Raw genomic sequence first — 26,828 nt, 5'->3', positions numbered from 1 at the left:
GGGGTTCCCGCCCAAAATGGATTAAGGCAACCGGCCGGTTCCACGCGCTGCACAAGGTGCCCTTTTTTAACTTGAGCACCTGCCCCTCTAAATGTCTGTGCACGCCACTGCCAGTACACTACAATAGAAACGCAGACCAGTGGCCAGCGTTTCTATTGTAAAAAAAATAAAAAAAAGTTTGATTTTCTTTTTTTAAGACGCAAAATTACGTCCTGGGACATAGTATAGTGCTTAAAACGTGCTTAAAACGTAACATGTCGTTCCTTGGCTTGGATTGGGTTAACTGGTTGAGCCTCCACGCAACCTCCAACCAGTCAGATTGTTTGTCTTTAAATGTCTCAATGAATTAAATACACAGGACATTTAGGCCTGACGTCGAAATTCAAAAAATGTCTTCTAAATTCTGACAGTTTTCTGAAATACCTATGTTTCTAGGCCTATATCACTCAGTATTTCATGTCAAGGACTCCAAAAATTATATGTAATTTGGCCGCCGACCCCCATCTCAAAATATGTTGTTTCCGGGGGCAACCCCCAGAAGCAAGGATTTGAGTTCAAATCGGTCACTCTGAAAGAATATTCCACGGTTTGCGCCACATTTCCACGGTTTTTCAAAAGTAGCAGACCTACAAGCTCGTAGCGCGCCACTCGGTGCCGCGCTATGAGCATGTAGAGATCTGCTATTTTTCAATAGTTAAAGTTTTAAATAATGCTTAAAACACCAAAAGGGGTTCCTGCCCAAAATGGGTTAAATGTCTTGATGAATTAAATACACAGGACCTTAATGAACAAGTGGAAACTAGCCCTGAGGGCTGCTCATTTGGGTTATCCTTTTAGCATTATTGAATAAATCTGTTCCATTGTGCTTTTTTGGCAATCTGTTAAATCACTCAATCAATCAAAAAAAAAGTCACACCAGGGGCCACATGAGGGGCTGCAATTGATTGGATCAACGATGTGCCACAGACACAATACTTGTTCTAAAAGGTTGGATCACAAGTTCTAGCACTGTTCTAAGACAATGGAAACCGTCTCATCAGCTTCTCATCTGACTTAATCAACGGGCATACATGTGACGTGTGAATTCCTCAGATGGCTTCAGAGTTGTATGTATGTATGTATGTAATATATGTTATGTATGTATGTATGTAATATATGTTATGTATGTATGTATGTATGTATGTATGTATGCCTATAATGTATTGCAATATGAAAATGATGCCACTAATACTTGTGGTCTGTTACCAGTGAAACAACATAGGCTCGGGCTAAGTGGTCTCTTTTCTGTTCTTGCACTGCTTGCCTTTACATCTGTCTTAAATTCAATTCAAAGCAATTCATTGAGGCCTTATGGTAAGGGAAATAGCCAATAATGCACTTTTACACAAATTAACACCTGGACCTCTTTGGTGGGGACGTAACAACTACAAATAAAGGTAAGTCTAGTATGTAATTCTCCTTTAACATGGTAGTTTGCAGGTTTCACTTTGGTTCTCATTACTCTGGCCTCCAAGTTGGGGGAATGACCTCACCTCTCAGTCAGGACTACAGACTCACTCCCCATTATCCACCACAGTCTGAGAAGTCACCTCTTCAGACTCCATCTCACCCCACCTCACCCCCTTGCACTCCTTTCTACTTGTATCACTAACGTGTACCTCACCCCCTAGCCCTAGCTCACCCCTCCAGCGCTAAATTGCATTATTTATTTTTTTACTCACTCCTGCACTTTGTAAGTTGCCGTGCTCTGGAGCGTCTGCTAATGCCTGAATAATACGTTATTTAATGTATCAAAGCCACTTTATGCTCACGTCAGAATCAGAATCAGCTGTGTTGTCACATCACAGATTTACAAAGTAAAAGAGTGGGATTAGTTTTTTGTGCATAGTTCCTAAATCATATTGTTTTTCCACAGAGAAAGAAAGAGAAGAAGGGGGCGTGGTTAAGGGGGAAAGGACATAAAGAAAAAGACAAACATCTACATATTTAGACTACACATAAACCTGACATAATGTATAAATGTGCATGAGCTAGAGTTCTCATCGGGCCCGAAATTTAAGGCCCGGCCCTAACTGATCAGGCCAGAGGCCCGGCCCGACTAATTAGCATAGATTTTAGGCCCGGCCCGGCCCTAAAATGTCGGGCCTGGTCGGGTTCGGGCAGAGTTTGAGAACTCTAGCATGAGCATAGCAGGCATGTAGCGTATGTATAATTCACATTATATATACTTATGGATGTTAAAGTTAAGGTGCTAGAATAAAAAATACTGAAACACACACATAGGTAAAAGTCAGTGCATTGTATGTGGGATTAACTTGCAAAACACTTACATAAATTAGACTAAAACTAAAATGTTCGTCGACTACCTTTTTTCACTGACACAAAATAGAAACTAAATGAAAACTAAGCTATGGTGACTAAAACTAAGACTATATCGACAATTTCGTCAATAAATAAAAACTAGACTAAAATGTTAGGAAGGGACTAGTGGACAAGAGATCCAGTATAAGTCATTTTACACTTGGTTGCATGCTGAAAATAGCAGATCTACAAGCTCGCGGCGCGGTGTGAGCTTGTAGAACGGCTATTTTCAGCAAGCGTAAAATCAGCCATTATCAGCCATTACGACGTCATCGAGGCCCGCCAAAACACATCTCTCTGGTTTTACTAACCACCGTTTCGGTGCTCACCTTCTCACCTAAAACTGAAGCATGAATAGGCATTTGGTAACTAAACATACTAGGATACATTTCCATGTTTTTCTCCACATTGGGAGCATCATACTGGGTGTGCAGATTTTATTATATTTTCTACTGTCTGTTTGCTACTGTGGGTTCCTCCACGGAAGGACCCACGATTCTGTTGGAAGTTTAGATTTTTGATCCAGCACCCAACCCAGCAGGAAATGGCATGGGAGTGTATTGTAGACTACTATGGGCTCCATTTTCGTCACCGCTAAACCCCTCATCCCTAAACTTCTTTGCCTTTTTTACATTTTTGAGTAGCCAATCTACATTGACACGTTGTGAGCTTGTAGACTGGCCATTTTAACTATTCAAAAATGTTTAGCAAAATAGTAAAGAAAGGCAAAGAAGTTTAGGGATAAGGGGTTTAGCGGTGACGAAAATGGAGCCCTGGGTCTTACTGATTCATTGAGTACCTGGACCAAAATGAAAACCCCACCCAGTGCTTTTTGTGGTATCCTTATGGTATAACATTTGACTGTACTACATGTAGGCCTATACTGTTAACAATCTTGTTAATAAAGTATTCAATCGACGAGAGCGGTCAATATTGCGTATAGGCAACAGGGGTATAGCCACACTGAATCGTGGGGGGACATTTAATGACAATATTTAAAGTCATCAAATCTATGACTAAAGTCCAATTTGAGTCTAAAGGACAAGTCTAGTGATAAAATCAGTTAAATATTACCATATTTCTAATTATTTTACATAGGCTATTCTTCTTTATGACAAAACATCCCTTTAAAAGATTTGTATCAGGTAGCCTACACCCCCATCGCCTGGCTGCACCAATGAACTGTTCCGGTTGTACCAAAGGGTGGGGCTTAGTGACATACTGAAGGATGCTCGTGCTATAAAAACCGGGACAGTATTTGGTGTGTTCATTTCAGTCGTGTTTGTCTTGGGCTAGCTTTACTCAGATTTCGAATATGGGTGAAGCATTTATAGTAGCAATAGACTTTGGTACTGCTTACAGTGGGTACGCCATCGGCGGCAAACAAGATGTCATAGTTCCACGATGGGGAAGAGGAGAGGGACTGATCACCCCAAAGACGCCTACATGTGCTCTATTTGATGAAAATGAGCAATTCATCAAGTTCGGTTATGACGCTAAAAGGGAATACAATAGAAGGGGGAATGAAAAGAAACTTCTCTTTGTAAACTTTAAGATGGAACTCCACAGAAAAGTAAGTCTATGATATTGTCGATTTGCAAGTAGGATAGAAATGTGCTCAAACATTATACAGTGTGTGTATACATCTCTATACAGCAGTGTTGTTTTTGGCAGCAAAATTTGATTTTAGTTTTAGTCATAGTCTTTTGAATAGTTTTCATATAGTTTTAGTCACATTTTAGTCACCTGAAATGCCTTAGTGTTAGTCTAGTTTTAGTCGACTAAATGTCATGCGATTTTAGTCGACTAAATCGACAGTTGATTTAGTCGACGTTGATTTTACACTTGCTGAAAATAGCCGATCTACAAGTTCACAATGCGTCGCGCTGCGACGCATTGTGAACTTGTAGATCGGCTATTTTCAGCATGCAACCAAGTGTAAAATGACTTATACTGGATCTCTAGTCCACTAGTCGCTTCCTAACATTTTAGTCTAGTTTTTATTTGTTGACGAAATTGTCAGTATATTTAGTCTTAGTTTTAGTCATCATAGCTTAGTTTTCATGTAGTTTCCATTTAGTTTTCGTCAGTGAAAAAGGGTAGTCGACGAACATTTTTCGTCTTAGTTTTAGTCGACGAACACTGCTATACAGGTACATGTATTTATCAACAACATGCATTTAACATCTTCAACAGCAACTCAGCGAGGAGTTAATGATTACAGCCGTGAATGGCAAAAGAATGCGAGCCCTGAAGGTCTTCACAGAAAGCCTACGCTACCTGAAGGACCATGCGCTGAACACCATGAATGAACTCACATGTGGACGAACCTTCACTGCGTCTGACTTCACCTGGGTTCTGACTGTTCCTGCTATTTGGGATGCTTCGGCAAAACAGTTCATGAGAAAAGCAGCAACTGAGGTAATTCCATGTTGTTATTATTACATGATGTTGATGATCAAAATTATTATTAGCTGAAAGAAAAACTCATTATGGGCATCTCGAAACCCAAATCATCAGCTGATTTATTTTAACTTCATTCATGAAACATACCCAGAAACGTTATGAAATGAAACTTGTTCACTTTGTTCATTAAATGTGGGAATAATACAGTTAATCCTTTTGGACACAGGTTAACAATATTATGTATTAAGTTTTTACAAACGCATATCGCCTGTTGTCCAAAAGCGATGATTCAGTAACTTTAAGTTTCTGGTTGGTAGGAAGCACAGCTGCAACAATATGTTTGGCGCTTAGATAGCAACCTCCACATGATCTCCCTTTTAACTAGAGATGTCCCGATAGGCCGATACTGTATCGGTATCGGGAAATTATCGATATCGGCCCTTATTTGTCATATTATTTGTCAGACCCTTAGGGCCGATTCATACTCCTATTTTAGAGCCGAATAAAAGTCGGTTCGGCTCTGTAGAGCCTACAATGTGACGTCATTTGACGTTTGGGGGGGGGGGGGGGGGGGGGCCTGGGTTCAGGGTTTGGGGCTCCCTCTCTCTTGTGGAAGAGCCTTAAGGAGTTGGAGATCTATTGGTTTTGTAATTAATCTGCAATTAATTAACTTAAACTGTAGACATGTAAATGTTCTCTTTCTTTCTTTCTTTACAGGCTGGCATTGTGAGAGACTTGGACAGGAACTTGTACATCGCATTGGAGCCAGAAGCAGCCTCCATCTGGTGTAAGCAGCTGCCCTCAAGTGCTTTTCTTGATGAGAACTCAACAAGTGCTACGTATACCCTACAACAAAAACCTGGAACACAATACATTGTTGCTGATTGTGGAGGTATGTTGTGCTGTGGTATTGTAATGTGTGTGTGCGCGTGCGTGCATGCGTGCGTGCGTGCGTGCGTGCGTGACAAATTAATACTCATATGTACATACACTAGTTTCATTTACAGTTAAAATATACTGCAAAAATCCTTATCTTTAAATCTATGCAACTACACTACATTCTTCCTCTGTTCTCCACTTTTTAGCCATGTAAAAAAACGTTCATATTTTAAAGCCTAACGCTGTTGTCTTGCAGGTGGTACCATTGGCATCACGGTGCATGAAGTATTGGATGGAGGAGTTCTGAAAGAGCTGCACAAGGCCTCTGGGAATGACATGGGAGGGGAGCAGGTTAACAAAAACTTTAAAAGTTGCCTGAAAGAAATATTCTCCGACACTCTCTGGAATGACTACGAAAGAAGGTTTCCCAGTGAGCTTCGAAGGCTGATGTATAACTTCAGTGTCCTTAAGGGTATGGATGATGATGTAGAATTCCGCTGCCCTTTGAACCTAGGCATTTTGGCTCAGAGAGAGAAACCGATGGAGAATTACTTTGAGAATGTGCAGGGTGTGAGCTGGGACGAAGGGTCGATCGTACTCTCGAGAGCAAAGATGAGATCTTTTTCCAATGAAAGCCTGAGTGGCATCACGAAGAGTCTCAAAGAGATCTTTAAACAGGATCTCAGCATCGACTACCTTCTGTTAGTGGGAGGTTTCGCCTCAAGTGAGATTCTACGCACACACATCACCGAGCAGTTTGGTGCTCGGTGCAAAGTGCTGTGCCCTGCGTCGGGCCAGCAGGCCGTTTTGCAGGGAGCCGTCATGTTTGGAAGAAACGCCGCCGTAGTGGCATCACGGAAAAGTGCTTTTACTTATGGCATCGCCGTCTCTAGGCGGTTTGACGCGTCGAGGCATAAGGCTGAGAAGAAGTTCACAAGTGAGAGGGGTGACTGTCGCTGTCGTGATCTTTTCCAAACACTGGTGACGATAGATGAAGACGTGGGTTGGGACGAAACCAGAGACCTCATCTTACCACCACCGGATAGAGACACGACAAAGGTACGCATCGGGTTTTTCCGCACGGAAAGGATAAATCCGCTATATGTTGATGATTGGGGAATAGAGAAACTGAACTCATTTGACGTTCAGATGCCAGATACTACACGTGGGCTGGATCGTAAAATCAAGTTGCAAGTCAAATTTGGCTTCACAGAAATAACGGCCACTGCCACTGATGTGGATTCCAAGTAAACAATCTCAGTCAAAATTGACTTTTTGAGCAAATACGATGTAGATGTATCTACATAAAATGTAGATAAATAAGGGTAAAGACAGATAGTTTTAAGCAGGGCAACTTGCAATTTAATTGGCATAAAACCTATTCAGAAATGACAGGATCAATGTAGAGTGCAAAGAAAAAGTATTTAATACCAATTTATTTATTCTGTCTTCATTATCATTCATGAGATTAATATACTGCAAGTGTAATAGGCTGTCCACACGTGGGGAAATGGTGATTTTGGTTTAGCGTTAAATATATTTTATTTGTGTGATTAATTCTGACATCATGTGATGTAACTTTGTATTTGATGTTAAAGAGCAATCATACAAATTTTGTAGACAATGTGCTAAATCAAGTTATTTTGCTAAATTTGTATTATTATTACAATATATCAATGACCAAATTATGTATAATTTCATCCAAAAAATTCTGTAGAATTTTCTTGCGTCTTGGTTTTGGATTACCTTTGTTTTATCTTTGTTGTATTTGACTTCTGTAACTGACTCGTGAATACATGTGGTTGGCTTTGAAAAGGTCGCTGTTTATAATGATTGAATTTCATGTAACTCTAAATGGTAATGTAACATCTAGGAATTGAATATGAAGGACCCCAATGGAAACGAGCCATGGATATCGTGGGTTATAAACTGTACTTTCTTTTGCTTTTTTTCTGCAAACTGTTAATAAAGTATTCAAGCAATCAATCAATCAAGCAATCAATCAATCAATCAATCAATCAATCAATCAAACAAACATTACAACCACAATGTGAATTGTTAGTACAATACTTTGGGCAAATACGTATTTGTAATACAAACGTTGTGTTGGCATGTCAACTCTAGCAAGTGGAAAAATCCATAATAATCATGTAAAAATGTTCAGTTTTTACCACGATATCAACAGTACACATACTGTAGCATGTGACATGTCAAACTAGGAGGTTTTCATGACTCTGAATCCATTCCAAGCATTAGTTTTGCACAAAAAACACACCACTTGCCCAAAATGTGCCCAAAATGTGCTGACCTCATCACATTCCATCTATGGCCCTTTTTAGCCCAAGGAGTGTTTTTTGTGCAAAACTAATGCTTGTAATGGATTCAGAATCATGAAAACCCCCTAGTTTGACATGTCACATGCTACTTAAAGCATAATAAAACTTTGACATTTTTGCCTTATATAGGATGTTAATGGTAGGACCACATATAAACCCCTATAAAAAAATTGCTCAATGTTGACAGCCGGTCAGCAAGTGGATTCATGAATGTATATAGACGATATTTTTAGGCCAATAAAAAAAGACGATATACCAAACTGTCCCACCCACAACCCTGGCTGCCGGACTAAGAGTTTTGTTTGTGCAAAACTAATGGAATTGATTCAGAATCATGGGACATAAAGCACAATCATGACATAAAGCACAAGTAAGACACGTAAAGCGAACAAAGCTGTTGTGGCAGTCACACACACACACACACACACTCACTCACTCACTCACTCACTCACTCACTCACTCACTCACTCACTCACACACACACACACACACACTCACACACTCACACACTCACACACTCACACACTCACACACACACACACACACACACACACACACACACACACACACACACACACACACACACACACAATTTCAGTTGCCCTCTGGTGGGCGGGTGGTGTTAGCCTGGTTAATAAACCAGACCGAATCAGCTGTTGGCAAAAAAAAGTTGCCTACCAGCGGATTACGGTCTGGCGAGGCTCAGTAGCACGCCTCTTTCCTACAGCAGAGAACAGGTCGGACCAATCGGGACACGGTATGCAATATAGGCGGGCTTTGGTACAGTGACGTTCAATGCTTGAGACTTTTGACTGACAGTAGCTCTGACCAATTGCGTCAAAGAGAAAATGTTCCCCGGGAAATGAAATCCAAGTGGAGCCAGCCCAGACTGATATACCGTGACAGTGTTGTGTGATATTAGTCTGGTTTATTAGCCAGGCTAGGGTGGTGTTACAGCGTGACACACACACACACACAGACAGTTTTGGCCAGCTTCTATTGACCAATTCCGTAACGGGTCTCATGGTCGCAGCCTACGTATTTCCTGTAGGCGGAGACGACACATCTGCGGTTTCCCCGCACCAAGCTTCTACTACAGTGAATGGAAAAGTGACTGATGTTAGTCTGCCTCAAACGTTACTCTTTTACCTGCTTTTTACTAACACTAACATTACAAAGATGCCCAGAACATCGGGATGAACCTGTGTAGTTTATTTGCTGCTCCAACAGTAGTGGCAACATTAAAAAAAAAGAAAAAAGAAAACAGAATGTCAAAATATCTACCGCGGTGGCTGAGACCAGAGCCATATATAGTAATGGTTGAGACAAAGCAGTGAAAGGTCCTGAAAGATACATAACGTCAGTCTTACCCAATACCCATTCTTTCTGTTTTAGGAACACAAGGCTGCTGTACTTTATACCTCATACTTTAATGCTTAGATATTAATTTTGTATAAATCGATACATATCGTCGGGATATAATATCGATATATATCGATATATCGTTACATGCCTAAGTCCTACTATTTTGTCACACACGTTACCGCAGTGAAACGTGTTCTCCGCATTTGACCCATTGCTCTTGGAGCGGTGAGCCGCAGCCGTGCCGCGCTCGGGAATCATTTGTAGTCGATTATGGCTACTAATAATGAATGAACTGCATTTTTATAGCGCTTTTCCAAGTGCTCAAGACAAAGCGCTTTACAATGCAGAGATTAAAATAGGGTGCATTTTGCATCCCAAAACACAAAGGGACGCAATAAAACAACGACCTCTGCATCCACGGGATTTTTACATCACTGACAATGGTTCATTCATTCATACCCTGCCAACCAGGGATCATTGCTCTACCTCCTGAGCCACAGCCGCCCTAAATATACCCACACTAATATAACTAAATATGACCTTGGTCGACTTCAGCATGTCTGACACTTATTTCAGACTCATGTGAAGAGTATGCCTGTGCTATAAAAAAAAACTCCTCTGGTGAAAAGCTGGAGTTTGCGCGATGGCAGGCTCTCAGTCAAATCTGGTCACATATAGTCGGAACAATACTAAGGCCAAGTTGAGCAGAATGTTTCCAGAAACTAACGACTCCTGCACCAGGTATCTTCACTCGACTGCAGACCATACATTAAAATGGTAAATGTATAATTATTCTGAATTGAAATCCAGAATAATTATTTGCAATTTCTTGAATTGTAATCCTGAAAAGTAACCTTTTTTTAAATTGAATTTAAAAATGCATTTTAGTTAGTTATGTTAATTGTATGAACTAAATACTAATACATTGGACGTAAAAAAAAGCGGGGTCATGTTTGGAATTGTAACGGCTGCCCATGTCATGGGGTAGAGAGGGTTTAGGGTTAGGGTTTTACCTGTTCAGAGTTCTCTCGGGTCAGGAAGTGCAGGTGTGTCACGGCGTGGTACTTGTCTCGTCGCAGGGGGTCGGTGGTGCAGCGCATGAACAGAGACGGCAGCAGCTCCGTGTCGATGCGACACTTCTCATTCACCACGCTGACGATCACCTAGAGCGCACACGCAGACACGCACGCACACGCACGCACAGTGTTGTATTAGTGTCACACGTGGGGAATAAGGACCTCACATTTCCACTGGATAAACGTGTGCCTCTGTGCTTTTTGTGTTTATGACTGATAAAGAATTGTGCTATCCTTTTAGTGATAACGTCTGACTGTACCTCTGTTACATTTCATTACGCGACTCGTGTATAGTGTGTGTGTGTGTGTGTGTGTGTGTGCGTGTATCGTTTCGAGGAAGCAATCAGATTGGATGAAGCAGCCATCTAGACACGCTAAAACAAGCACGGTGGAACGCCTAATCAAAACATCAAATTCAGCTGTACTGATCAACCCAGAGACTGGGTTTCCAGGCTAGCATTTTTCTTTTTAGCCAATATCAAAGTTATAATGACATTGAGTTGATGTGTTTTTTAAGGGCAACTGTTGTATAATCGCAATATTACACCCGAGGGTGTGCGTAATAATAATAATCGGTCATTATTACACAGCTTGTTGCGATGCTTGATTCGCTGAATTCAGTGGTCTGTTATTTTCTTGATAACAGACCGCTGGCTAATCAAACCCTCTGAGCACCTGCTGCGCCCACACAATGTCATTTACAGCTAAACATTGCTCTCAAAAAAATTCTTTGAAAACATTTGAGCGAGGAATAGACGTCGTTTTGTTGTGTTTTGGGTCAATGTATTAATTTATGTATTAACCCATTTTGGACGGGAACCCCTTTTGGTGTTTTAAGCATTATTTTATACTTTAGCTATTGAAAAATAGCAAAATAGCAGATTAACTGAGAGGGGGGGGGGTCACTCAGGTCACTGGAACAACATATTTTCAGATGGGGGGTCGGCGGCCGATTACATATAATTGTTGGGGTCCTTGACATGAAATAGTTTGAGCACCACTGATACAGAAACATGAGGTATTTCAGAAAACTGTCATGATTCAGAAGACATTTTTTTTAATTTCGACGTCAGGCATAAATGGGTTAAGGAGCCGTGTAATTAGTGGTGAAATATAATTCACCTTTAGGGTGATTAACCCCCCGAACACCTGGGGGTATTTTGGACCATTAACCCATTTAGACCAGACGTCAAAATAAAACAAAAAGTCTTCTAAATCATGACAATTTTCTGAAAAGCCTCATGTTTCAGTGGTGCTCAATATTTCATGTCAAGGACCCCAAAAATTATATGTAATCGGCCGCCGAACCCCATCTGAAAATATGTTGTTCCAGGGACACCGTCCAGAAGCAAAGATTTGAGTTAAAAACGTTCGCTCTGAAAGAATATATACTCAAAGGTTTGTGCCGCATTTTCACGATTTTTAAAAAATAGCAGACCTACAAGCTCGTAGCGCGGCACTCGGTGCCGCGCTACGAGCTTGTAGATCTGCTATTTTTCAATAAAACACCAAAAGTGGTTCCCTTGGTGTTTTAACCAAGCATTATGTTATACTTTAGCTATTGAAAAATAGCAGATCTACAAGCTCGTAGCGCGCTGCTATTTTTTAAAAATCGTAAAAATGCGGCACAAATCTTATATTCTTTTGGTGTTTTAAACATTATGTTATAATTTAGCTATTGAAAAATAGCAGATCTACAAGCTCATAGCGCACCACCGAGTGGCGCGCTACAAGCTTGTAGGTCTGCTATTTTTTAAACATTTTAACTAAAATACTTGCTTCTGGGGGGGGGGGGGGGGGGGGTCCCTGGAAGTTAACTATATATTTTGAGATGGGGGTCCGTGGCCCAATAGAGATAATTCTGGGGGTCCTTGACATGAAAAAGGTTGAGCACCACCTGAATCGACCTCAGTCCAAAATGAGTTAAACTGTTAATGACGGCAAAAGAACACCCTCTCGTGTCATTTTACTTTAATATATACATATAGGGTTACCTTGTAGAACTGCACGGGAGAGGAGGAGCTCCCGTCGGTCGCCGCCACCACGATGTTTCCTCCACTGGTGAAGGCGATGTCGGCCATCGCCACGCGTCCTCTGAGACGACACAGGCTCTCGCTGGCCGAGAGCAGCATGCCGTTGGGCTTCAGCAGAGACACGGTGACCAGGCCGCTGACCGTTACGCCCACCCAGCCCTCCATGGGTTTACCTGGAAATATAGAAACAATGACCGTTACGCCCACCCAGACCTCCATGGGTTTACCTGAAATATGAACAATGACCGTTACGCCCACCCAGACCTCCATGGGTTTACCTGAAATATGAACAATGACCGTTACGCCCACCCAGACCTCCATGGGTTTACCTGAAATATAAACAATGACCGTTACGCCCACCCAGACCTCCATGGGTTTACCTGGAAATATAGAAACAATGACCGTTACGCCCACCCAGACCTCCATGGGTTTACCTGGAAATATAGAAACAATGACCGTTACGCCCACCCAGACCTCCATGGGTTTACCTGAAATATGAACAATGACCGTTACGCCCACCCAGACCTCCATGGGTTTACCTGAAATATAAACAATGACCGTTACGCCCACCCAGACCTCCATGGGTTTACCTGAAATATAAACAATGACCGTTACGCCCACCCAGACCTCCATGGGTTTACCTGAAATATAAACAATGACCGTTACGCCCACCCAGACCTCCATGGGTTTACCTGAAATATAAACAATGACCGTTACGCCCACCCAGACCTCCATGGGTTTACCTGAAATATAAACAATGACCGTTACGCCCACCCAGACCTCCATGGGTTTACCTGAAATATGAACAATGACCGTTACGCCCACCCAGACCTCCATGGGTTTACCTGAAATATAAACAATGACCGTTACGCCCACCAAGACCTCCATGGGTTTACCTGAAATATAAACAATGACCGTTACGCCCACCCAGACCTCCATGGGTTTACCTGGAAATAGAAACAATGACCATTACACCCACCCAGACCTCCATGGGTTTACCTGGAAATAGAAACAATGACCATTACGCCCACCCAGACCTCCATGGGTTTACCTGAAATATAAACAATGACCGTTACGCCCACCCAGACCTCCATGGGTTTACCTGGAAATATAGCAACAATGACCGTTACGCCCACCCAGACCTCCATGGGTTTACCTGAAATATGAACAATGACCGTTACGCCCACCCAGACCTCCATGGGTTTACCTGAAATATGAACAATGACCGTTACGCCAACCCAGACCTCCATGGGTTTACCTGAAATATGAACAATGACCGTTACGCCCACCCAGACCTCCATGGGTTTACCTGAAATATAAACAATGACCGTTACGCCCACCCAGACCTCCATGGGTTTACCTGAAATATAAACAATGACCGTTACGCCCACCCAGACCTCCATGGGTTTACCTGAAATATGAACAATGACCGTTACGCCAACCCAGACCTCCATGGGTTTACCTGAAATATGAACAATGACCGTTACGCCCACCCAGACCTCCATGGGTTTACCTGAAATATAAACAATGACCGTTACGCCCACCCAGACCTCCATGGGTTTACCTGAAATATGAACAATGACCGTTACGCCCACCCAGACCTCCATGGGTTTACCTGAAATATAAACAATGACCGTTACGCCCACCCAGACCTCCATGGGTTTACCTGAAATATAAACAATGACCGTTACGCCCACCCAGACCTCCATGGGTTTACCTGAAATATAAACAATGACCGTTACGCCCACCCAGACCTCCATGGGTTTACCTGAAATATAAACAATGACCGTTACGCCCACCCAGACCTCCATGGGTTTACCTGAAATATAAACAATGACCGTTACGCCCACCCAGACCTCCATGGGTTTACCTGAAATATGAACAATGACCGTTACGCCCACCCAGACCTCCATGGGTTTACCTGGAAATAGAAACAATGACCGTTACGCCCACCCAGACCTCCATGGGTTTACCTGAAATATAAACAATGACCGTTACGCCCACCCAGACCTCCATGGGTTTACCTGAAATATAAACAATGACCGTTACGCCCACCCAGACCTCCATGGGTTTACCTGAAATATAAACAATGACCGTTACGCCCACCCAGACCTCCATGGGTTTACCTGAAATATAAACAATGACCGTTACGCCCACCCAGACCTCCATGGGTTTACCTGAAATATAAACAATGACCGTTACGCCCACCCAGACCTCCATGGGTTTACCTGGAAATAGAAACAATGACCGTTACGCCCACCCAGACCTCCATGGGTTTACCTGAAATATGAACAATGACCGTTACGCCCACCCAGACCTCCATGGGTTTACCTGAAATATGAACAATGACCGTTACGCCCACCCAGACCTCCATGGGTTTACCTGAAATATAAACAATGACCGTTACGCCCACCCAGACCTCCATGGGTTTACCTGGAAATAGAAACAATGACCGTTACGCCCACCCAGACCTCCATGGGTTTACCTGAAATATAAACAATGACCGTTACGCCCACCCAGACCTCCATGGGTTTACCTGAAATATAAACAATGACCGTTACGCCCACCCAGACCTCCATGGGTTTACCTGAAATATGAACAATGACCGTTACGCCCACCCAGACCTCCATGGGTTTACCTGAAATATAAACAATGACTGTTGGGCTGGACTGACCATAGGACGTACAGGGCATATTCCAGGGGCCCGCCCCTTTCATGACGACGCCAGGCCCAGGAAATGATTCCCAATGCATTTTTCCCATAGACATTTCTATTAGTATTTATTTAAAGACGGTTACGCCGCAGACAAAGCCAACTCGAGTCGTGACAACTCATGACAACAAACACAATATTTTGGACCAAACAAATAATTACAAAGAAGAAAAACAACAAAAAAAGTGTTGTAACCTGCCGTATTTTTCTACTTTCTAAATATTTGTTCGGCCCAAAAAATTGTGTTTGTTGTCATGAGTTGTCACGACTCGAGTTGGCTTTGTCCGCGGCGTAAACGTCTTTAAATAAATACTTTTTGAAATGTCTATGAGGAAAATGAACGGAGAATCATTTCCTGGGCCCTGGTAGGGGGCGGGACTGCGACGCTCTATAGGCGGCAGACCACCAGGAAAGGTCCTGGCGTGCTGCCATTCTGCCAGTGCCATCATGATCATTTCACTGTACCTGTATCAGTGAGTGACAAATAAACCCTCTTCTATCTTGAATCCTTTTGCCAGCATCATTCTTGTGAGAGCAACAAAGGGTTTGTTTTAGTTGTCTGTTGGTTTGTATCATTTATGTTGTTCTGTAAAAGTGCTGGTATTAGGGCTTGTGTGTTTGTGTGTGCCTCGACGGAGCGGGGCGGTAGAGTTTCTGCTATCTGCGCGCTGGTTGTGGTGGGCTGGTTTGGGCCAAATTCGCAAGCTCATAGCGCGGCACCGAGTGCCGCACTACGAGCTTGTATGTCTGCTATTTTTGAAAAATCATGAAAATGTAGTGCAAAGCTTTGAATATATATTCTTTCAGAGTTCAACGTTTTTTAACTCAAATCTTTGCTTCAGGGGGGAGGTCCCTGGAACAACATATTTTCAGATGGGGGTCGGTGGCCAAATACAGATATAATCTTGGGAGTCCTTGACATGAAAATGTGTGAGAACGACTGATATAGAAACATGATTTAGAAGACATTTGTAGAATCGTCCCCAGGTCTAAATGGGTTAAATATATATACTTATAATGCAGCCCTACCCAGCCCTCCATTGGTTTACCTGAAACATATTAAAGGGGCATTCCACTCATTTTCAACATTTTACTATGTCATTAATGTACCTTAGAGCTGTTGTGTGGAAATAATAAAAAAAAGTTCCCCCATTCTGTGTTTCCTAGAACTAGAGGTCTGAAAAAAAATCATTAACATGGTGAAACACATCTTGATGATGTCATCAAGATGTGTTTCACCATGTTAATGATTTCTTTCATAATTACAGTTCTAGGAAATACAAACTGGGGAGACTTTTTTATTATTTCCACACAACAGCTCTAATGTATATTAATGTCATAGTAAAATGTTGAAAATGGGTGGTTTTCCCCTTTAAGTGGAAGTTAGCTCACGGATAAGGATTCCTATCGCGGGAGGATCGCGGACCACATGAATTATCTTATTTTCTTTACCGCGACCTCAAAGGCTCTAACTGGGCCGGCCCAACCCGAATAATTAGCATAATGTTAGGCCCAGATTATTTTTATTTTTTTAAATACCTTCGGTCGGGAACAGGCGGTCAAAACCCATCTTACCTCCAAATAAGGTCAGAGACGGAGCAAACTTCACCCTGGAAAACTTCTCCCCGAAGTTGGTGGAGCCGGACTGGATGAATGAACAACAAACAACAGTTCATTACAATTTACAATTTACAATTTACAATTTAGGCATTTAGCAGACGCTCTTAATCCAGAGCGATTTACATTAGGCAGGAACAAAAGTATGGAAATACATCACATATATAAAATGCATTTATCAAGAAACATGCGTAAGCTAAGAACGTAACTAGAACATATCTATATAATGACACTATACATATTAACTATACATATATACTATACTATGCTATACATATGTACTATGATGTGCTATGACTATATACAATGCAATTATTGTGCTGTCTACATGACATGCTATAAGTCTGTTTCATCAGGCTGGATGAGCACAGAATAAACAGTTCATTTAAATAACTAGTCCTTTTGGGGTTTTTTTTTAGGGATTCACGATTAATCGGTAGCATAATCAGAATTGGCCATAAAAAAGCCATATCGGTATCGGAATGGTCTCAAAATAATACAGATTATTTAAAGGACCACTTTTCATCCCATCTTCATATAATAGGTCCTCACTAATAATCATGAAAAAAATGGCGCAATTTGTTTTCTACTCGGTCTGTGTCTCATAGGAGGGCTGTGGGCAATACAGGCTAATAGAAACTGCAGGCTTTCTAGTCCTGAAAAGTTGCAATGCGAAAATGGAAGCCATCGTTCAAATCTAAATTTTTGTAAAAAAAAATCTTGTTTAAAAATAAATCTGCCTAATGATGATGTCACTGGAGGACGGTTTCTAAACTGCCCACAGCCCTCCTATGAGACACAGACTGAGTAGGAAAAGAATCGGGCCATTTTATCATGATTATTAGTGATTGTTGTTTTTTGGTAGAAAGATGTGTCATTTTATTCTGCCTCTTGACCAGTTCCCACTTGAAAAAAATAACTCGACATGGAGGACCAGTTTAACCCTGTTATGTAACCATGACAACAGTAACTAACTCACTAACTAACTCGCCATCTCTACATGCAGGGCAGTGTTGTTTTTGACAGCTAATCTTGATTTTAGTTTCAGTCATAGTCTTTTGAATAGTTTTCATGTAGTTTTAGTCACATTTTAGTCACATGGAATGTTTTAGTATTAGTCTAGTTTTAGTCGACTAAATATAAGAATTTAGTCGACTAAAATGTATTTTGGCGGGCCTTGATGCCGCCGTAATGGCTGATTTTACACTTGCTGAAAATAGCTGCGACGCGTTGTGAGCTTGTAGATCAGCTATTTTCAGCATGCAACCAAGTGTAAAATGTCCCTTCCTAACATTTTAGTCTAGTTTTCACGAAATTGTCAAGACATTTAGTCTTAGTTTTAGTCATCATAGCTTAGTTTTCATTTAGTTTCAGTCAGTGAAAAAAGGTAGTCGACGAACATTTTTCGTCATAGTTTTAGTCGACGAAATCAACACTGATGCAGGGCCAGTTTAACCCTGTTAGGACAAACAGTAATAACTAGTTAGTTATAATAACTAGTTATATAACCCATTCTGGGCGGGAACCCCTTTTGGTGTTTTAAGCATTCTGTTATACTTTAGCTATTGAAAAATATCAGATCTACAAGCACTCTGTGCTACAAGCTACAAGCTCGTAGGTCTAGTAGGTCTACAATTTTTGAAAAATCGTGAAAATGTGGCGCAAATTTGGAATATATATTCTTTCAGAGCGAACGTTTTTAACTCAAATCTTTGCTTCTGGGGGGGGGGTCCCCTGGAAAAACACATTTTCAGATGGGGGTCGGCGGTCAATTACATATATTTTTGCGAGTCCTTGACATGGCATTGTTTGAGAATGACTGCCACAGAAACATAGATTTTTCAGAATATTGTCTATTTAGATCGTCCTCAGGTCTACATGGGTTAAAGGTTATAAGGCCCAGGTATAGGTACCATTTCGACATGCAGAGCCAGTTTAACCCTGTTGTGTAACCAGGACAAACAGTAATAACTAGTGAGTTATAAAGGGTTACTACTAGGTTATAAGGCCCAGGCATATAGGTACCATTTCGACATGCAGGGCCAGTTTGACCCCGTTGTGTAACCAGGACAGAGCGATGATGGGGTCTCCGTCCACCGAGCTCCCCAGGTTGGACTCCCAGCTGTTCACCAGATGTTCCGACATCATCCAGCACTTGATCTGTCCGTCGCCGTCGGACGACAGCAGCCTGGAGCCTGGAGATCAATACATCAACCACCACATCAATATATAAATGGTAAATGGTGCATTTATATAGCGCCTTTATCCAAGGCGCTTTACATAGTGCATTACATTCACCCATTCACACACACACACATTCATACACCGATTGCGGTGAAGGCCATGCAAGGCACCAACCAGCACATCGGGAGCAATTTGGGGGTTCAGTGTCTTGCCCAAGGACACTTCGACATGTGGACAGGAGGAGCCGGGATTCGAACCGCCGACCCACGGATCATTGGACGACCTGCTCTACCTCCTGAGCCACAGTCTAAGATTCTAAGATCTAAGATTCAAATTAAAAAGATAACAATGCAATTGCTGTGTGAGTTCTGGCGAGCCACGTAAACTAAAACATTATACAAAAATTAGGCTATTAAGATAATTATGAATCATTCATTTGATCGCGGCCCATACTGGACCTGACCATATAGATAAAGAAAGAGAAAGTTTTACAGCATATTAGGCTGCAATATTCATATCATATTCATATTAAAATCATATACATTCGACATTCGAAATCATTTGAAATTAATTTGAATACATGTGGTGTTTTAAAAGGAATATTCGAATATCATTTTTGGCCAATTCTGGCAGCACTACAAGCCGGCAGCCGCGTACAAGAGGTTCAGGGCATGGAAGCGTACCTGACGGGTCCCACTCCAGGCAGGAAATGACCTCAGCATGGCCAGAGTTGATGGAGTACACGTCCCAGGGGTGCTCCGTGTCGATGATGTGGATCATGTGACTCACCTCTGCAGCCAATCGGAGAAGAGAGAAGAGCAACCATCACCAATGGGTGTTGAGCACCGACGGGGCAAAAACATGAATCATGATGGCAGGGATTGTAATTGAAGGCTGCTCGTCATCAGCCTTCAGATCACTAGTAAAAGCCACCAGGTTCCTACATACAGTAAATAGGTATAGTAATTAGGCATGTAACGATATATCGTATATCAATATATATCGATATTAATCCAGACGATATGAATCGATGTATTGAAATAAAGGGGGGCTAGTGAATTATGGTGTGTGGTGTGAAATGTGAGCTTTAGTCATATTCCATCATATTCAAGTGCTTTTGGAGAGAAATGAGAATCACTTTCAGTAGTAGAGCACTGTAGAGGGGAGCTGTGTGTGTCTGTGACTGTAGAGGAGAGCTGTGTGTGTCTGTGACTGTAGAGGGGAGCTGTGTGTGTCTGTGACTGTAGAGGGGAGCTGTGTGTGTCTGTGACTGTGCCCAGGTGATGATGGTCATTGATGCTCATCAAGGAAGGCAATTATGGCCTGGGCCATGGCTCAATGGTCCAGGCACCTTGGCTGGTAATCCAGTCTGGCAGTGTGCCGGACTGGATCGGTTCGACTCCCGATCCCGACGGCCTTTACTACATGTCTTCCCCCCATCTCTCTCCCCATTTCCTGTCAGCCTACGGTCTGTCCCTCCATAAAAAATATAAAATAAAGGCGAAAGCCACAAAACAAAAAACATTTAAGGAAGGCAATTATGTTGTCAAAAGTAATGCTACTTCTTTTGCAATGTAGTTAAATAAAAAAATGTGAAAAAAGCACGAGGGGGAGATAAATTATATAAAATTTAAAAAAACGGTCGGGGCAGCACACCTAAACCTAACCTTAACCCATGTCTAACCAATGACTAGTCTAAACTAAGTATGCACCCCAATCTTTCTGGAAAATATTTTTTGTTTAAAATATCGTGAAAAATCGTATCGGGAACCTCATATCGTGATACGAATCGTATCGTGAGTTGAGTGAATCGTTACATGCCTAATAGTAATAGGTATAGACCGTCGCAGCCCCTCTCTCTCATGACGACGACAGGCCCGGAAGAGAATTTCCCACGCATTTTTCCCATAGACGTTTCAGAAAGAATTTATTTAAAGATCTGTAAGCCTCGGGACAAAGCCAACTCGGATGGTGACAACTCATGACAACAAACACATTGTTTTGGGACGAACAAATAATTAGAAAGAATAAAAAAAAGAGCAGGGTACAACACGTTTTTTGTTGTTTTTCTTCTTTGTAATTATTTGTTCTGCCCAAAATATTGCGTTTGTTGTCATGAGTTGTCACGATCCGAGTTGGCTTTGTCCGAGGCTTACAGATCTTTAACCCATTTTGGGCGGGAATCCTTTTTGGTGTTTGAAGCATTATGTTATACTTTAGCTATTGAAAAATAGCAGATCTACAAGCTCATAGCGCGGCACTCGGTGCCGCGCTATGAGCTTGTAGGTCTGCTATTTTTGAAAAATCTTGAAAATATTGCGCAAATCTTTATATATATTCTTTCACAGAGAACGTTTTAACTCAATCTTTGCTTCTGGGGGGTCCCTGGAACAACGGTGGCCAATTACATATCATTTTTGGGGTCCTTGACATAAAATATTGAGCACCACTGATATAGAAACATAGGTATTTCTGAAAACTGTCAGGATTTAGAAGACATTTTTTTAAATTTCGACGTCAGGCCTGAATGGGTTAAATAAATACTTTCTGAAACGTCGAGAAATTAATTGGAAATCGTCTTCCGGTGGCGCTCGTCGTCATGAAAGGGGGCGGGACTGCGACGCTCTATAGACGTTTAGAACTAGAAATGCACGCTGTCTCGACTCGGTGCCAACTGGCACACAAGTAGGCCATACATGTGGCCTACTCGTGCAGAGCACGCCATGAGGTGCGCTCACCACTGGCATCACCGCTTCCAACAAAAAAACGGATATATTATGATATATTGTAATGACGACATAATGACGTTGCCAGAGATGCTGGTCCCTGGTTGGGCTACGGTCTTACATACCCCAACATACATAATACATACCCAGCCGATCGCAGTTTGCGTAATAATAATAATAATAATAATAATAATAATAATAATAACTATATCCTATATCTTCGTCATCCTACAGCTCCAGTTATAATACTAACCCATTTAGACCTGACGTCGAAATTTAAGAAATGTCTCCTAAATCCTCACAGTTTTCTGAAATATCTGTTTCTATATAAAGTGGTTCTCAATATTTCATGTCATGGACCCCAAAAAATATATGTATTTGGCCGCAGACCCCCGTCTGAAAATATGTTGTTCCAGGGGACTCACCCAGAAGCAAAGATTTGAGTTAAAAAACGTTGAAAGAATAACGTCTGAAAGAATATATATTCAAAGATTTGCACTACATTTTCACGATTTTTCAAAAATAGCAGACCTACAAGCTCGTAGCGTGGCGCGCTATGAGCACCACCGAGCCATCAGCGCCATCAACAGCTAAAGTATAACATACTGCTTAAAACACCGAAAGGGGTTTCCGCCCTGAATGGTCTAATACTAATAACAATACCTTTGTCCTCGTCATCAGCTTTGAGGTCTGTGGTGAAAGCCACCAGGTTCCTACAGCTCCAGGAACACACCAGAGGAATGGACGGACAGTGGTTGTTCTTTGGTCTCTTCTCCCACTCACACACATAGGTCACCTCCATCTGGACCAATCAGAAACCACCGTTGGAATGTCTGGACCAATCACAACACTGTGTTAGAAACAGACAGACAGACAGACACTGTTTCAACAACTAAGCGCAAAGCGGTCGACAGCCACGCACGTCTTAAGCTGTGCGCAGCTTATTTTCCGAGTTTTTAGACAGCAGGTGGATGGAAATTAAGCTCCACCTCCACGGACTACTTGCGCGGAGGAGAGCGTTTCCGGGAATCTGGCCGTTGCGCAAGTCGTCCGCGGAGGTGGAGCTTCTTTTCCATCCACCAGCTGTCTAAAAACTCGGAAAATAAGCTGCGCACAGCTTAAGACGTGCGCGGCTCTTTAGATAGTGTGGCAGCACCTATACAGACAGACAGACAGACAGACCGACAGACCGACAGACCGACAGACAGACACACACACACACACACACACACACACACGCACACGCACAATGATTCCATAATCGTATAATCACAAAGGGCTGTGAAACTAACGATTATTTTCATAATCGATTCATCGGCCGATTATTTAAACGATGAATCGGATTATGGCACTTATTTAGCTATCACCTTAAAAATATATTTTAGGTTATTTTAGACATGTTTCAACTAACAAAAAAGACATCAAAGATGAATATCTGTAATTCATTCAAAAATACTTTTTTTAAGCTGCTGATTAAAGCCACCCATGGTACCTTTACTCTAATTCTGACGGTAACAAGACAACTCACCCCTTTTCTGTTTTCCTCCCGGAATTTTCCCCAGTGAGGGGTGGGAGAGGCTGGACAGCAGACGGCTGGACTTTGAATTTATCTAACTATAAACTTTCACGGCAGCAGACAGCCTAAGTACAAATATAATTTATGAAAAGCTACTACAGTGAAGTCTGTTCACAGAAGTTGTTGTAGGCTATGTGGGGATTATCTGACGAGGTACCATTTGAGTGGGAAAAATCTTACATATACTAAATAATACTAAATTGTTTATAGGGTCAATATAAGTAAAATAATATAGCCTTTCCACAGGAGTATCTTTTTATATTTGTCCAAAAAGAATACAAACAGCCAATAGCATATTACAAAGTTATCCCCCTCACTGGGGAACATTCCGGGAGGAAAAACGGGCAAGCACCGGGGTGAGTTGTCTTGTATTCATTCTGACTGCATACAACTAAATAAAGAATAGCTACACATGTGTCAGTCTAAAAGGGAACAGTACTCTTTTAAACTCAAATAGGTCATTTAAAAATAAATATTCAAGCCATAGGTTTTGTTCTTGAGGTACAGACATAGTTGTATTGGCTTTGATGGTAATGTACAATAGCAACTCCATCTTACAAATACGCATGCAGGTATTCCTTTTCTTTAAGATGTTGAGGGTAAAATGGCCTCAGATTTGAGATATGATTCTGCATTATTATGTGTCAGTCGCTACTGTGCATGTGCAACAGTCAGAGATTAAAATAGGGTGCATTTTGCATCCCAAAAGGCAGTTTAGAGTTAAGGGACGCAATAAAACAACGACCTCTGCATCCACGGGAGGGATGCACTAGTGTACTACTGTACTGTTTTTTATTCTAGTTTATTTTGCTAGCTTTAGTTATAATAATAATTTCTTCTTCTGTTTTCTACATGAATATAACCACATTATAAGTTAACCATATAAAATGAAATGAGAGTTAAATGCTGAAATTTGTAAAAAATGGCAAAATATGACTACTAACGTGGTTGAAGTGGGACTCATAAAATGTCCCTGGGAATCATCTAAATTCTAAAAGACCATCCCTGCTTCCCGGGACTCATTACATTGAAAACCTATTTACATCACTGAACAGTCATCAGATTGTAAGGGAAGAGAGATGGCTCACTCCTCTTTATTTTAGTTACATTTGATTTAACACTAGGTTCCAAGTGGAAAAACACCCATGATTCATTGCAAAAAAAAACCTCCAGCGATTAGTTGCCGATTCAATGAATCGATTACTAAATTAGTTGACAACTAATTGAATAATGGATTCGATTATGATGAATCAATTAATCGTTGCAGCCTTACGCAATGTTGAAAGAAAATAGCAGAAATAGCTGATCTACAAGAAATACTGTAGCTAAAATAGCTGAAATGGCTGTGACAACGCATCACTTTGTGACGCGTCGTAAGCTTGTAGATCAGTTACTTATTTGTTTTATTAAATTAAATATAACATAGAAAAATGCCAGTAATTTCTTGGTACGTTTCTTTTTACATTTTCAATTTTTTTATCCCATGATTTTGCAATTTTTCACCCAGTGTCAATTGTCTAATGTAATCCTGGGCGCTACACTTCCTCAACGGCTGATTCGGTCTGGCTTATTAGCCAGGCTACACTTCCTCTGCCAACCTGGGGAGAGCAACGGACTGACCTCATGCTTCCTTCTATGCATGAGGAGTCCAAGCTGCTTCTTTTCACCTGACAGGGGGGAGTTTCCCAAGTTGGACATAGCGCGTGGAAGGAACACGTTATTCCGACCAGTTCCTTTCCCCTCCCATCAGGCGCCCCGGCTGGCCAGGGGAGGCAGTTTAGAGACCAGGATTTGCTGCATGCATTTTTGTGAGGGTACCTACCCTAGGGGACACGGGGAGAACATGCAAACTCCACACAGAAAGGCCTGATGACGCGGAGGAAAGAACACAGTGCTCACAGCATCCCCAGCGGGAATCGAACCCATCATCTTTTAGCTGTGAGGCGACAGCACTACCGACTGCGGCACCGCGCCCCCTGGCATGTTTCTTTTTAAATAGTGCCCCTAGTTTGGGCATCATGGAATTATAGGTGAACATGTTCACCCCGCCATAACATGTTGCTTAATACCTGTATAATGGATCTGCAAGTTCACAACAGGTCGCAAGCTTGTATGTAGATACACTATTGCTATTATTTCAGAAATGGGGCAGTAAGTGGTAACTTATTTTATCCACCCCTCTTTGAAATGAAGTGAAATGAAATGAAGCCTCTTCTCTCTCACCTCTCTGAATGGAACATGCCCCATGACTTCATGACTAAATATGGATTTATGTATATGACATTTAGCTGGAATAATGATCCGATTAATGATGATTATGATGAATTCCTGTTCTGTTCTTTGTCTATATAGAAGTGTCTATTTGTACGTCTCTAAATGTTTTGATGAATTGAACATGGTGGACCCTGTTGTAAACAAGTGTAATGCTTAATTGGGTCGTCCACTCACAGTTAACAGCCTTTGTATTGAGTTTGTGCTTGAAATGTACTGTAATTCTGCAAACTGTTAATAAATTCTTCAATCAATCAATCAATTTGTACCCCTACCACGTAGGGGGGTCCAAAGGAGCTCAACCCGGGGGGTCCGGAGACGGGCTACACGAAAACGTGCATTAAATATACAGAATAAGCATAAATAAATGTAATTAAACATGTTATAGTTGTAATAATGTTCCTGCCGTTCATTCAACACGAAAACATTCAATAAATATAAAGAATAAGCATAATTAATTAAATTAAACATGTTATAGTTGTAATAATGTTCCTGCCGTTCATTCAACACGAAAACATTCATTAATAAACATATATAACTGTAATTGAACATGTTATTAGAGTTGTTAATGTTCCTGCCGTTCATTCAACACGAAAACATTCGTTAATAAACATATATAACTGTAATTGAACATGTTATTATAGTTGTTAATGTTCCTACCGTTCATAAAACACGAAAACATGCAGCTAAAAACAACAACAATGCTGCAGTCAGTGCGACTAGGACCCCACTAGGACCCCTCCGACGGACACATATAGCTGTCTACCACAATGCCTGTAGTGCCTAGTGGTGGGAAAATATTAAATAGATCGTGGTTACTAATGTATTCATGTTTTATCAATAATATAAAGTGTCAAGTGTGTGTGTGTGTGTGTGTGTGTGTGTGTGTGTGTGTGTGTGTGTGTGTGTGTGTGTGTGTGTGTGTGTGTGCGTGCGTGTGTGTGTGTGTGTGTGTGTGTGTGTGTGTGTGTGTGTGTGTGTGTGTGTGTGTGCGTCATGCGTGCGTGCGTGCGTGCGTGCGTGCGCGTGCCAAAGTTTCCCAAACAGTGAGTCAGGACCAATTTGTGGGTCGCGGACACATTTTTTATGGGTCCCTTTAGTTTTTCTTGATTATTATTTCAAAACATTTTAAAAAAAACATTTTAAAAAACAAAAAACAAAAAAAAAGCATTATTATTATTTCTTCCATGAATTGAAAACACCTTTTTTTCAGTAATTTAAGGAAGAAATAAAAGAGGAATCCAAGAAATTCCATGAGTTAGAAAAGAAATGTTTAAGAAGTATAG

General features: G+C 41.5%; 2 protein-coding genes across 4 annotated transcripts in view; one reads left to right on the top strand and one right to left on the bottom strand.

Moving 5' to 3' along the window:
• The window catches only part of med16 (mediator complex subunit 16), a 52,564-nt gene extending 26,262 nt beyond the window's left edge, over nucleotides 1–26,302 (bottom strand). The window contains exons 1-7 of one of the 3 annotated variants that reach the window (XM_079506572.1): nucleotides 26,203–26,302; nucleotides 22,359–22,528; nucleotides 19,653–19,760; nucleotides 18,811–18,980; nucleotides 16,744–16,813; nucleotides 12,418–12,629; nucleotides 10,361–10,510 (exon numbers count right to left, since the gene is read on the bottom strand). In XM_079506572.1, coding sequence (XP_079362698.1) covers nucleotides 10,361–10,510; nucleotides 12,418–12,629; nucleotides 16,744–16,813; nucleotides 18,811–18,980; nucleotides 19,653–19,760; nucleotides 22,359–22,497 — 849 coding nt within the window. In that variant the 5' untranslated portion in view covers nucleotides 22,498–22,528; nucleotides 26,203–26,302. Of the gene's footprint in view, nucleotides 1–10,360; nucleotides 10,511–12,417; nucleotides 12,630–16,743; nucleotides 16,814–18,810; nucleotides 18,981–19,652; nucleotides 19,761–22,358; nucleotides 22,546–26,202 lie in introns of all 3 variants that reach the window. The other 2 variants (XM_079506571.1, XM_079506573.1) reach the window with 2 other exon arrangements.
• LOC306927312 (heat shock 70 kDa protein 12A-like) lies at nucleotides 3,677–6,897 on the top strand (the record flags this gene model as incomplete). The annotated part of the gene is made up of 4 exons (XM_079507025.1): nucleotides 3,677–3,751; nucleotides 4,558–4,782; nucleotides 5,485–5,659; nucleotides 5,903–6,897. 4 exons carry the CDS (start codon nucleotides 3,677–3,679, stop codon nucleotides 6,895–6,897), a joined length of 1,470 nt encoding a protein of 489 aa, XP_079363151.1.
• Nucleotides 26,303–26,828: the final 526 nt, after the last annotated feature.

This window comes from Electrona antarctica (genome assembly GCF_951216825.1).
Source record: "Electrona antarctica genome assembly, chromosome: 7".
Lineage (NCBI taxonomy): Eukaryota > Metazoa > Chordata > Actinopteri > Myctophiformes > Myctophidae > Electrona > Electrona antarctica.
The sequence above is the reverse complement of the archived record's forward strand: the minus strand, read 5'-3'. Positions and strand labels throughout refer to the sequence as shown.